This window comes from Chlamydotis macqueenii, chromosome 1, assembly GCF_036417535.1.
Source record: "Chlamydotis macqueenii isolate bChlMac1 chromosome 1, bChlMac1.mat, whole genome shotgun sequence".
NCBI classification, from domain to species: Eukaryota; Metazoa; Chordata; class Aves; order Otidiformes; family Otididae; genus Chlamydotis; species Chlamydotis macqueenii.
This window is the reverse complement of record NC_141556.1, coordinates 15,639,768-15,653,520: the sequence shown is the minus strand read 5'-3', so window position 1 is coordinate 15,653,520 and position 13,753 is coordinate 15,639,768. Positions and strand designations below refer to the sequence as shown.

The window sequence follows — 13,753 nt, the reverse complement described above, 5'->3', positions numbered from 1 at the left end:
GTGAGCTTTCATTTGCGGGTGAATCACTATTCAGGACATATTCCAACAATGAGATTTGTCTGACAGTTCCAGGGAAATGTATCTAGTCCTCCTGTCTAAATGTCGAATATTGTGAACTTCGAATGGAAGCATGAAATGTAATAAGCTCACAAATAGTCAAGAACGGCAGTGAAATGACACTTCGGGAAAGGTTTTCTTTAAATAATGGGTCAGTTACAATGGTGTAAGTAATGTGAAAGATTATATTTTCCCCACTTCTTTTGGAGGTACGTGAATTAGTTGTATTATACCAGTACCTTGAAGACATGGTGTTACTGTCATTGAAAAACTTGTATCTATGCTATTTAAATGAGAGAACCCAAAAATATGAATTCAATATTTGGCACATTAAAGGAATTCATTAATAGGTATTTAAATAGAATATGTGGGAGGCTATTATATTCTAAAATAATTTCAGAATAATTACTGTTTCACTGTACAGTAATAAAAGCCAAAGATGGCAGTAGGTCTAATTTAAAAATAATCAGAAGTCAGCTAAGGTTTTTTGATTTTTTTTTTTAATGGAAAGATCAGAAGAGTTTTGTTAAAACAGTCATTAGGAAGCTACTTATATTGGTCAGAGAATACTTAGAATTGTCTAGCTGATCAGTCACTTTAAAAAGCATTTAAACGTTTAAAAATTGAACTAAAAATCTAGAGGAGAAAGTTACATTTAAAAAATAACTTCATGAAACATTTTCTTCGTTCTCATGTTGTCTCATGCTGGTGAGATCGTGACTCACATAACAAATGTGTGATTTTTTTTTTTTTTTTTTTTAAAGAGATACTGGCTATACTCCAGAAAAAATCATCCAAGCATAAAAGTCTGGTTTTGAGAACACTATGAACATCATTTTATCTTGCTGGGAAAGTAGTTAAAAGACTTTAGATCTAGCATGTAATTTCACTAACAGGTAGAAAAAAGCACAATCCTTACAGTATTTTGTTATAGTGCACTCTAAGATATTTCATACCAAATTAAATTCTATGATTCAGAATTGAATTTGGTTAAGTGTATGTTGATATGGTAAAGGCTTTGGAATTTTGCAAAACTGAGACTCTAATGAGAGCTGGACAATGTAAAGCTCATTTATAACCTCCTGCAGGGTAGAAGTATTCTAATCTCAATTAAAGCCTGGACTTGATACTAAAAAGGGGAGATGGCAATCAAGTAAGTTGATTATATTTTTTACGGGTAGGTGAATATCACCCTTTCATGTTAGACTTATCTCACGCGTCTTGGGGATGTGTGTCTGCTCTTCACGTCTGGAGGTGCATTCTCAGTAGTTGGTTGGGACCAACAGCTATTGGGATGACATATAAAATATGATTAATCATTCAGTCATTAATTTGGCAAGCATGAGAAATTCAGTAAACTGTTACAGTCAGAGGTATCAGGATCAACACATGTTGTCCTTGAAATCCTTCTCAGACTTGAGCTAGCTGGATAAACCTGAGTCTGAAAAAATGTCAAATACAAGAAGCATAATTTTTGGAAGTTGAGAAACTATTACAAGTCCTTCAAGTTTAGGATTCTCTGAGATTCGTTAAAAGAACTGGTTTTAGGTGCTTTCTGATAGTGGAGTTGTTTTAAAGCATCTTATTATTTAAGGATCATGAACCATTACTCACTTTTGATTATTTTCTACAGTGCTTTTCTTCTCAGATGATTCAAAGACTTAGAGATAAATCCTGTCTTTTCTGCTACGGAAAGACCATTTGCTGTTTTCCTTCCATTTCTTCTGCTTTTAAAAATATTAAGGCAGGAAAAAAAAACCAAATCAGAAATACCCCTGAGGGAACGGTTTGATGATTGCTGTTATTCTAGAATGAATAGTATGAGCATGATGTTCAGTCTTTTTTCTTGGTCAAGGACTTCACGATTCCTTCAGATTTTCCTTCCAAAAAAAATTGTGTTTTCTATAAGATTTTGAATGCCTTCGCTATAGAGCTCCTTTTCCGTATTCCTAGAATATAAAATTTTTGTTTTTCTGAGGAAGCTAAACAAAAAAAACCCAATACTCTGGAAGTTACAAAAGTGTCCAGAAGGATGCAATATAAATGTTTTTATGTACATTTTAAATTATTGCCTGAATTCACAACTTAGTTCTTTCTTCATATCTTGAAATATTTAATCTTCTTTGAAAAATCAGAAGTAATTCTAAGAACATAAATTCTTCTTTATGATTTATTCTTAAATTTTGTTGCTTTTTTTTTTTAAAGCAAAACATTCATTTTAATTTATCCTCATCAGTCAAGGACCTTATTTACCCTGACACATTCATTCAAATCCTACACTTGGAACCTCTAAATTATAGCTTTTATTTTTGCAAGTTGTCCTCTAAGTAGCTAATACATGAGGTGGCATAGCTAGTGGATTGTTAGGTATTTTTCTGCTAAATGCTGTTATATTTTTACAAAAAGTAGCAAACTGATTCTAGTAAACTTTTGTGTTTCTTAGGTGGAAAGAGATTGTAAAATGGTCCTTCCGCTGTATGGAAAACATGAAGCCTAATAGTAAATCATCCCAATTATTTGTAGCTTATGGGAGAAATCCCAGGGCCGAGCCCTATTGACTCAGAAACTCTGTAAATGGATTCTGGGCTTTATAGTCAGTTGTTATGATCAGGCAGGAGGCCAAGTACCAGATGGATTGATTGCTTTCTGCCAGAGGTATGGCCACATCAGCTGCCTCTATTAGGAATGTATTTATTCTTGAAAATGTCAACTTGACAATTGAGTTCAATTTTTGCTATCATAACACATTAGTCTTGTGATCCTAGAGTTAGATCAAATGCTTTCTTATGAGGCACTGCTATCGTCTTCTTTTGATTTGAGATCTCTGTACTCCTTCTAAATTATGATGCTGTTTCCTGCTCTTTAGATAGTGGGTTTGCTGAGGCTGTTTTAGAGTAGCAAAATCAAATAAAGGGAGTTTTCCAAAACTGTCAATAAGGATGCACAGAAGATCTTAGTTACTTAGTGTGAAACTGAGCTTTTTCACAAAATGTTTAGTCTGTGAAGGGAACGGTAGCAACCCAGCTCACAAATCAGTGACTCTTCTGAGCCGCCACCTGTTGAAAGAGGGGAAGAGAGTCACTTTGAAACACTAAACAAATTATAGGAAAATATGTATCTGAGCTTTTCCACAAGAAAAAGATAAACTGCATTAGCATTTTTTGTAACCTGAGGGAGAACTGATGATTTGATTCACATCCTAATCTAAATTCTACATTCATTGCTTCATGGTGAAAACAAGAATTTAAGCCCAAAGCAATCTTACCAGAGCGCATGTCTCAACATGTGAGATCAAATCTATGCTGTCAAATTACATATCTGTTCTTAGGTATCAAGCATAGAAACGTGTAAAATCCAGAACACTTGATCTAGTTATTTCCAAAAGATATTTCCAAAATGGGTCTATGCAAAGGGGTGCAAATACCTTGGTAAGGTGAGAACTAATCTGACGTAACTTCAGGCAGAATAGCTGGCTGTACGTATCTGTGGTACTGCTTTAGATTCCCTTTATAGTTAGTGGAGGGAAACAGGTGCATACAGGGTGCATTTACTCTCTCCCTACGGCAAGACCTCTAAAATAGGCTAGATGAATTACTCAATAGAAGTGCTTATTTCTCTGCTTGGTGGTTTCCTGCTTGTGGTCAGGTGAATCATTCCTGAAATTTTCTACACTGGGCAACTTACTGACCCGATCGTTACTGACCCGATACAAGGAACCTGCAATATCTGCAGGTGAAGCAGTGTAACCACATTAGTGTACTGAAGGATGCAAACAAAAATAAACTATTTTCTAGAAGGACTTCTGCATTTGGTGAGAGCACAGTGCCAGTCATAGCTTACAGTTTCTTGGCCATGTCAGGCTGAAGCAAGTCAAATGGCCTTCAGTCAGCCTGTTCCTCTTCATGACATGCTTTTTGTCTATCAGTTTCTACAAGTGTCCTTTTTGGTTCAGTAAACTTCCCAATCGACTGCTTAGTCCTCAGATTCTGTTGAATTAGATTTTTAAAAAGTTATTCTAGCCAACTTCCTCCAGCTAGTCAGCTACTGGATTGAACCTTCAAATTTCAACCTCCTACCTTAGAGAATGTCCTCATATACATGTCAGAAAGGCAGTACCTCCAGTGTTTCTTCCTCATTTTAGTTTAACAGCTGCCCTTTCAGTTTTCTTGAAATGCTGCATGAGACAGAAGCTCACATTTGCATTCTTGAGGGTACCACAAGACACAGCTCTTGTCCTACTGCCTGGATGCATGATACAAAAGTCCTCTCTAATATTTGCTGGTGGGAGACTTCTCTTCCTCACTCCTCTCTTCCTCACTAGCATCTCATGTTGCCAGTGTGCTGGTAGCTCATGTTGGCAAAGGGAACTCAAACTGATGTGTCACCCATTGTAGAATTGCCACTTGCTAGGGAATGAGGTGCTTGTGCTTTACTAGTGCCTATAAAATTGCTGTAAATAGTAGACAGGCTTTGACGTAAAAGCAGAAAGAGTTTATCCAACTAAAGTGGAGAGCGTAAGAAATCAATTGCTATACCTAAAGACAGCAGAAGAAAAGTGGAACAGTTACAGTCCTTGTTACTAATCATTCAGGTCTGGCTTCAGCATGGTTTCTTTTTCTCTATTTTCATTTCATCTAGCTGGCTCAAGCCAGACTAACTCCCAGGGTGACTGACGGTTCCCTGGAGATAGGATCCGGTCCTTCAGCTATGCTTTGTCTTCTGGCTGTTTCTTTTCCAAAATAGATTCTGATTTGGGATGAAGTCACCCCTTCTGTCCTCCTTATTTCTGCTTAGCATAAATTCAGTCTCCTGGCCTTCTGCATTTATGGATAAATCTAACTTATTAAAAAGGCACCAGATACTGTCCCTCATGCCCTCATCAAAAAGAAGGCCCTTGGACTGTGTCTTTCAGCTGAGTGGATGTGGGTAGGCTTCACACTTACTTGACTTAATGTATTTACGCAGTGCAATCCCCAGTGGACAGATAGCGGAGTAAGAGTTAAATGCATAAGCTGTACACAGCATAGAACTTCAAAAGTACTTAGTATATAAATGAGAGTGATTAATATGGATCATTGATAAAACTAGGTATGATGGAAAATAAATTGAGGGATGATTTGTGTTGAGCCATAAGCCTAGTTTGTTGGAACCGGGGAGACACAATGATGGTGTTTTCCTAGCTGGCTGCATGATTGTACAATGGTATTAGAGGTGTCAAAAATTCAGTCTGAGTCATTGGAATATTGGAATAGTGCCAAACTACCTGAAATGCAGATACGTGTTGGATAGAGCTCCCTGCAGAACTTTCTTTCCTCAAGGCAAGGTCATAGAAATCACGGTGGTGACAGCAAGAGATGAGAACGACCCACTGAGACTTCTGCTGTGGATGGTAGGGCACACCTACCCACATAGGTGCCGGCTGTTCCCATGGCACACTGTCAGGAGAAGTGGTCCCAGGGAGCCCTGGGCTGCCCAGTTCCTGCTGCTAGTTAGAAGACTTGAGTTTTCCAAGCCTTGTTGTTTAAGAGCAGTTATTTTATTTTAAGGTACATAAGGGATCAACACATCTAGCTGTCAAAGTTCAAATTGATTAATTTAAGGGAATTTAATATTGTGAACAATTTTAGAAAGATTTGTTGCTTTTAAGGCATTTCTAGTCTTTGCCTGTGAAGCTGTTGTGCACTATTGCTGACGGCAAGAGTCGCTTGTTGCTGCAGAAGGGTTATGTTTGTACTTGTTACTGGTTTTACTTACCAGTTAAGCTTTTTCACCAGCAGAAGCAGCACAGTCTAATGATTTTGTAATGTCTAAGAAAAAGAAATTGTGAAACCTTTACAATAGACTCTGAGGAACTGAAATTTAAGTGACTAGGATATAAAATTTTACTTATAAAATAGTCTTTTATGTTTAATATTTGCAAATGTGCAAAAAACCCCATTGAGTTAAATAGCCTGTGGAGTACTTTAAAAAGGTGTGAAAAAAGGATTATTGGATCTGGGAGGGTGGTCAGCTGGATGGACAGGGTGTTTCTCTGCACAGCTGTTTTATTACTAATCTGTGAAGCTGTAAATGTGAGAAGCAAAATGCTTGAAAGCAGTCAGGTCTGTGAAATGGAAATACCGGGAAGCACACAGAAATGTGTAGCTCGCATGGCTGTTCTCACCAGGAAGCCAGGAAGATGCTGAGATGATGTATTTGTCAGCTACTCTAAAGATGCATTCTGATGTCAAATAATTTAAGATAGGTTAGAAAAGATGTTTTTTTTCCTCTGCAAAGGCCTCAGAAACCTCTTTATCCTGAAATAATCCCTAAATTTGAAGAAAGGGGAATGACTGATAGTATCACCTTAGTGCTGTGAGTAAATTTGTGTTCGTGTGTGTGTGCTTGCAGGAACTTGTCTAAAACTTCATTATTAGCAGTGCTGGCAAATGCTAGATAACTTTGCTTGCATGGTGTCTCTGTTTGTGCTGAGTGGAAGCTGTAGGAAGTACAGGAATAATCTTTCACTAGTAGATTCATTGTTTCCTGTAACTTAAAATTTTTCATGTTATCTTTGTTCCTTTTGTTCTTAAACAGTTGTTACTGTCTCTTCAGTTTTAGTTTTGGAGCTTTCTGTAGGACCTACAAGTGTGTTTAAAGACACACTTCATAAAAGTCTCTCTTGATGACTTGTTCAATGAGTTGAATATATTTTTACTGAGAGACTTTTGGAGCTAGGCCTCTTCAGGAGTTTCCTGGAGGATAATTTTGTACCCTGAAATATAGGTAACTAGTCAGATAATTCTATCTCTGTAAAGCTTTCTATTAATAGCTATTCTTACTGTAATATTTAGATGTGCTTCTTCTAGAATCCACATAGCCTTTTGTCAATTCTTCGTATTTCTGCAGCTTTCAGTGCACAAGAAAATTTCTTTTTTTTTCCCAATTACAATTTATTTTAAGTTATAAACATATGCTGTGGTATCCTTATGGGACTGGTCTACAGTCAATTGCTATTTATGTATCACCGTAGACCTTTGATTTCTGTGGGAATGATAAAAATGCATGCTTTGTGGGGTTTAAATACACATAATTTTATTTTCATTTTTGCTGAAAGATGAGTGGATAGAACTCTTTTTAAAGACAGGACTAGCAATTTTGGTCCTTGTAGTTCTATTTTCTGGTTAATTTACAAGCCACTAATAAATACAAAGCAGTAAGCCATCTATTTGAAGAAACAGTGTTTAAGGAGAGGCTTGAATGGTGTCAGAAGTGAGGACTGATGGGGATACAGAAAAGCACACCCTTTTCAGTTCTGCTGCTGCGAGTTTGTACTGCATCCTCGTGTAGATGACTTCACCTGACTCTTAGATTATAACATTGAAGTTATGCTGGGACTAGGTATCTCCAAGAGATCTGAGTCTGAGTGCTGCGGTCTGGGAGCTAAGAGAGCCGTCTCTCATGGTTCGTGTTCCTGTTGTTCAGTTTGTATTATCTGGAGATGGAAACCATAAGAATTAAGAAGAAATGGAAGAACATTGGTGCTGCAGACCTGTGGCTTTCTGCCAAGATCTAAGTTTAGTTAACTGTAATTTTGAAGTGATGTACTGTTTAAAAACTTGGTACTGCTTTAACAATTTCTGCAATCACTGCAGCTGTCTACTCAAGGAGATGCCAGCCAGGTGATTGGACCGCTCACAGAGGGACAGAGGAGGAACGTGGCTGTAGTTAATTCACTATACAAACTACACCAGTCCGTTCTGAAGGTAGGCTTCCTTTGGCATTTCTCTTGCCATAATGTTAACTTTTTGCTCTATCATATGCATATTCTCCCATTAGCTGATGAGAACTCTGACAAATACAGCCCAATTTTGGGTTAAGAGCTGTACCTTGCTATGCATTTGTACGACTCTTTGAGACTTGGTTGGCCCTTGTAAGCAGGAGGAAGTAAAAGATGTGTTTATAGAGAATCATCACATCTCACTTACGTTGCTTTGTGAGCCAAAACAATTGAACCCTTTCTGTTTTTTTCTTACTAAGTAAGCTCTGGCTTTGTACTGGTCAGCCTGGTAGCCCTTGTGTGCATCTGTTCCAGCCCAAGCTTATCTTTCTCAGAAGACCCTCACTGCTTTCCCATGATTGTGGCCAAACATTGTTTCTGTGACCAAAATCTGGCCTGGAAATGTTTTCAGGACTAAGCACAGTTATGAATAATTCCAGTTTTCTGGCTCAGATACATGCCAGATACATGCCAATAGTTACACAGTCTCTGTAAATTAAAACAAACAGATACAGTGGGATTTAATCGTGTTTAAATCCTAGCCTGATTAGAATCAAGATCATGAGTACTCCTGACTGTGAATATATTTAAAGAATGTTAAAAAATGCTAAAAAGCCTATAAAATTTGCTTGAATTTTGCAAACAGATGGTAGATCAACTTTTAAGTCTGCTTCTTCTGATGTATTTAGTAATGAACCTCATGTGCCTTAGTGTTGGAGGGAGATCTGATATGATTCAGTCTCTGAGTTCACTACTTATCTGGCTTAAAAATACTATTGTAGAGCATGTTCATAACTGCAGGGAAATTGGTAGAATATTCCTCAGATCATTCCTTGACTTTCAATTCTAATATTTTTATAGCTGTACATAAACAGCTGTTTAACACGTAGTATTATAACAGTCATAATACTGAGAAAGAACAACCATTCTTTCAAATACTTGCCATAGAACTGCTTGAATAGTTCTCCATAAATTCTATACTTAGCAGTGGGAGAATGCACCACTTATTTTTATTCTGGTTCTGTTAACCCTTCAGCTAAATTTCAGTTGAACTCAAATGAATCATTTCTTTGCCAAGGCAGAAGCACAGTCCATAGGAAATTTGAGAGCAAAGGAGCGATACCGGTGCACTGAAAATTCTGTTTGTATAAAACACATTTGATAGTTATCTATACCTGTGTAAACCACTCATTAGTAAGGATAACTCAGGATGTTTTTAAATGAAATTCAGTGTTGTGGATTCTAATCATGTGTTGAATGTTGACTATTAACAATTACTGTACAATTTTTAGGTCATTACCAGTCAGAGCTCGTTTCCAGCAGCTGCTGAGCAAACAGTCACAACTGCCTTAAAGGTAATTGAATGCCCATATGCTGCAGGGACAGGGCTGAGGCTTGCTTTGTTTGTTACATTTTAAATGGGCACTTATTTTCCCAGGTATTATTTTCTGTCACTGTAGTTTAGTCAAGAGTATACAAATAATCTGACATTTGTATTTTGATGTATCTGCAGATACAGATGTGTTGAGTGTGCCAAATCACTGTTTCAGTAGTGTTTGTGTATTCTCATAATGGTTGGAATCCAGATGTCATCTGGCTGTGAAAATGAATGTCTTTCTCTGCAGCTTCTACACAGCAATAGCTGGATCCTTCATCACCCCCTTGCCCCACCGACACACACATAAAATTATGATCCTTATGCTACCTGGTGCTTTTCTGGGGGGCGGTGTGGATGGCTGTGCAGCCCTCTGTGGATGACAGCTAGCCACATCCATCCTGCTGTGCGCTGATCTGGGAGGGATTGCATGCAGAGGAATGAAGGGCAGCTTGTGTGTCTGGGGAGCGAACAGCTGATCAAAGTGTGTGCACCAAAACATGTACGGTTACAAACCAGGAATGCCAGATTGTTGTGCACCTTTTTGAAGGAAGGCTTTACATAGAAGTAGTAAACAGCCTTATTTCTGTCCTTTACTGGTAAAATCAATTAAAGATAAATGTTATCTTAGGCTTTTGTCCTTCTATTTAGCAATTTCTACTGCAGAATAATAAAAAGCACTGTTGAAACGAACTGTTTGTCAAGGTATTTTTGAGGTGTCAAAATGCAAATGCTTCTAGTTTCTGTTTTCTTACTTCTGCCTTGTTCTTATTCTATTTTAGGCAGTCCATGATCTCATGGGCAATGCTGTTCAACCGTTACTGAACTCTGTAGGAGATTCTGTAGAAGCTATTATCATCACTATGCACCAGGAAGATTTCTCTGGGTAACTAGAAATATTTTTCAAATTTACCGTTGCTTTAGTAAGACATCCTGCATTTGCATAATAAATAGATTGTTATTGCCACAATGTCCTTGGAGCAAGAGCGCCTTTTCGTTGAGGGGAAGGCGGTGCTTTATGGTCAATGAACACAGAAACACCTATCTATTGAAACAAATTAATCAAGTAGCATCTGTCTTCTTCCCCCTTTTTGTTTTGTTTTTTTTTTTTTGGCGTATCTGTTGAGTAAAATTCATTTTAAATAGAAAAATAAAGCCAAGTAGAGGCCATTTTTGTGCTTAAAAAAAAACCTTTTGCTTTCAAAATTATTTTTTGTAGACAATTTTCAGAACTGTCAATAGTCTTGTTTCTCAAAATAAAGCATATAACCTCTGATTCACAATTACACAGAAATTTTTCTAAAGTTCTATGGAGTATGAAATGGTTTAAAAATATTTTTATTGAAAGCTCAGATTTAGTGTGTTATGCTATTTTTCCATAACATTTTAATTAAAATTTCCAGTATTCTTTATCTGCAAACATTTTGAGTCCTTGAGACTTTGTTCCCGAGTGTCATTTTGCTTGTTGTGTCTGTTCTGACATTGCTTATATCATCATCAGATATCCTGTTTTCTGTCTTGGAAATACACTGAAAAGAATGTATTTTCAGAGATGTATTAAATTTTTCTTTTAACCTCTTTTTAAACCAGTATTTTACCCTCTCCATCTTTCTTTTGCCACTGCTAGCAGAATACCTCTCTAGGTGGATAAACTGATTCCAGCCAAAGGCTGAGTTTTGTTAGATAGCCTGTATGCTCAGGTTCTTGAATTTGGAAGAGCGCTTTTGCCTGACTGTTTCAAAGAAAGAGATGATTGATTTTTATGTCCTGTAGCTTCCGTGTGCTGCTTGTGTGATAATGAGATTGACTTTATAATCCTGGGTTTGGAGGAATCTAAGAAACTAATTCTGTACAGAGAACAGATTTGGGATTGGCTAAACTAGTAACCCTGTGACATGTGTTTGTGTTTTCTGATCCGTGGTTAGAGTTTCAAGTCAACAACTGGGACATTTAAATTTAGGGGCTGGATTTGAGGCTTAGGCTCCAAACTGGTAGAGGCTCTGCAAGTTGGGTAGGAGTGAGGTGATTTCCTTTATCTTGTTAGGATGGGAATGGCTGATAAAGAGATTTTTTTTTTTACTACAATTTCAGAGAGAGCTACATGCTCTTTATTCTGAGCAGAAATAAGACTCTACAATTCATGCCATGACTTTGTGGCATAGGGAAAAAATTAAAAAGAATCTAATAGTTTTTGGTTGTGTTTTAAAGATGAATTTAGCTGTCCCCATTTCTTTTTTCTTTTCTTTCTTTTCAGATCATTATCCAACTCAGGAAAACCAGATGTCCCTTGTTCTCTGTACATGAAAGAACTACAGGGTTTTATAGCAAGAGTCATGAGCGACTACTTCAGACATTTTGAGTGTTTTGACTTTGTCTTTGATAACACTGAAGCCATGGCTCAAAGAGCAATTGAACTTTTCATTCGCAATGCCAGTCTAATAAGGCCCCTCGGTGAAGGTGGGAAGATGCGGCTTGCAGCGGATTTTGCACAGGTACCGTTAATACTGATCTCTGCTTTTTACTGTTACTTCACTGTGTTCACTGAAAAGTATCAATACTTTTGCCCCCATCAAAGTATAAACAGGCAGTTGTAGAGATCAGTGCATTCCAGTTCTAAACATCCTCTCTGATGAAATACTGTATCCTGAGAAATGCATCCACTAAGTAGTTGAAGATCCCTCGTCACCATAAGGCACATTCAGGGAGGTCTGACAGCTTCCTATCAAGTGACTGTTGCATTTAAGTTCAACTGCGTCTCGACATTTTATCCAGCTTGCCTGACCTGTTTGGTACGTCCATTATTTGCCACCATTCATTCACTTCATTCTTTCTCTCTCTTCTAATGGAATGGTGTGTCGCTTTCGTAATTGCTTTATATATCACAGTGCCCACAGTGGTTAATCGCTAGCTCAGCTGCCTGCAGTGTAGGAGACAAGATGAATAAATACTAATGTCCCGTGGAAGAACTGCCCTTTCAGTAACAGAAGGGCAGTTTTCTTGTGGGATTCTCATCATGACCTGATTGAATTATCTGCCTCTCAGCTTTACCTAGCTCTTATACTGGACAGAAACAGAAAACAAAATGCCAGATTGATATCCACTACCTGTCCGTGTTGTCCACTATATTCAAAATTAATTTATCAATAGTAACACTGTGTGATTAACTTGCCAAAGAATACAGGCATCCACTACACGGTCTGAGCGTCCCAGTTATTATTAACCAAGCGGAAAAGGGAATTAGCACCAGCTGTCTGCATACGGAGTGATGCTTTTCACTGGTAGGTAACCAAGGTAGAAGAGGACAGCAGGGAGGGAGGAATCCCTGCGATCTCCACTCCTGCTTGTGGCTGTTTTGTATCTTTTGCCTGTGAGTTACATACTCCTGAGTAAAGTTTTTTTTATTCATTACTCAAAAGTAATAAATCAAGTTAAGGGGAAGTTTTCAATTGCTTTCAATGAGAAGGTTCCATTCCCTTCTCTATTCTGAAGACAATAGCATAAATTTGGATGAAAAAAAAGGATGCCGGACTCCTCCTCTAGAAGGACTGTAGACAATTTTTGTAATTTATGCTGAAGTACTAAAGTAAGTCATATAAATTCGGGAAATATCTTCACCTGATTCTACAGTAAAGAACATCTGATTTAAGCACCTATTATAATAATACTAAAAATATCACTTGTTTATCTTTTTTGAACACTTATTTTTCTCATTCTGACATGGGCTGCCTTTTAAGTCAAAAATGAAGGTATGTTTTCATCTGAGTATAGCGCGATTTGTGTGTTCTTCCCACTGTGCTGATGGACAACTGTGTGAAGATAACTGTTCTGATTTGTATTCTTTTGTACTGTGAAAGAAAAAAAAATAGATTTTGAATTCATTCTTGTCTCTTGCCTTCAGCAGTTGCTGCATCTGAGGGCTGCCTTATCTTTTTCTCATCTTCACATTGCAGCATGTTTTCGGCTTGTTTAAAAGGAGCTTAACACAAGGACTGTCTGGGTCCAACTGGCCCCATACAGCCACCTCAGCGCTCACTCTGTGCCTTTGAGCATCTCTGCACAGAGCTCTTTAGGGCATCCCAGGCTGCACAGGGGCTGTAGTGCCCAGAATGGCCTGGACACTATGTCCTGTTGCTCTGGATAACAGAAAAAAGGACCGAAACAATTTGTGTATGAAGGCTGCCTTATATCCATGTTTTCTGGGGTGTGTCTGCCCCTCCCAAAAACCCGATGGTTTTGGGGAACGTGCTCATGATGCCAGCTCCTGGTAGCCCCACTGGGGAGGTTGTAGCTGCTCTGACCCTGCCAGGGAGTCCTGGGCACATTTGCCAAAATGTGCCTATAATCCTGAATGAGACTTGGTTCGTAATTTCCATGCTCTAGTTCCCGTAGCATCTGGCTTTGTTAAGGAAAAGACTTGATTACTCCAAAGAGAATGGGAGATTGCTTCTGCTACGGGCTGAGGAGAGCAGGGAGCAGGTATTTAGCTAGGCTACTGGCTTGATGGGAAGGATAAACTTTTCCAAATGGCCATAAATACTGTGTGCAGGGTTTTTTCAGTCCCA

General features: G+C 38.1%; 1 protein-coding gene across 1 annotated transcript in view; it reads left to right on the top strand.

Moving 5' to 3' along the window:
- The window catches only part of COG5 (component of oligomeric golgi complex 5), a 187,734-nt gene that overhangs the window by 154,623 nt on the left and 19,358 nt on the right, over positions 1 to 13,753 (top strand). Inside the window, exons 15-18 of the mRNA XM_086746499.1 lie at positions 7,692 to 7,802; positions 9,109 to 9,171; positions 9,974 to 10,077; positions 11,446 to 11,683. Of these exons, the coding sequence (XP_086602625.1) occupies positions 7,692 to 7,802; positions 9,109 to 9,171; positions 9,974 to 10,077; positions 11,446 to 11,683 (516 nt within the window). The remainder of the gene's footprint in view (positions 1 to 7,691; positions 7,803 to 9,108; positions 9,172 to 9,973; positions 10,078 to 11,445; positions 11,684 to 13,753) is intronic.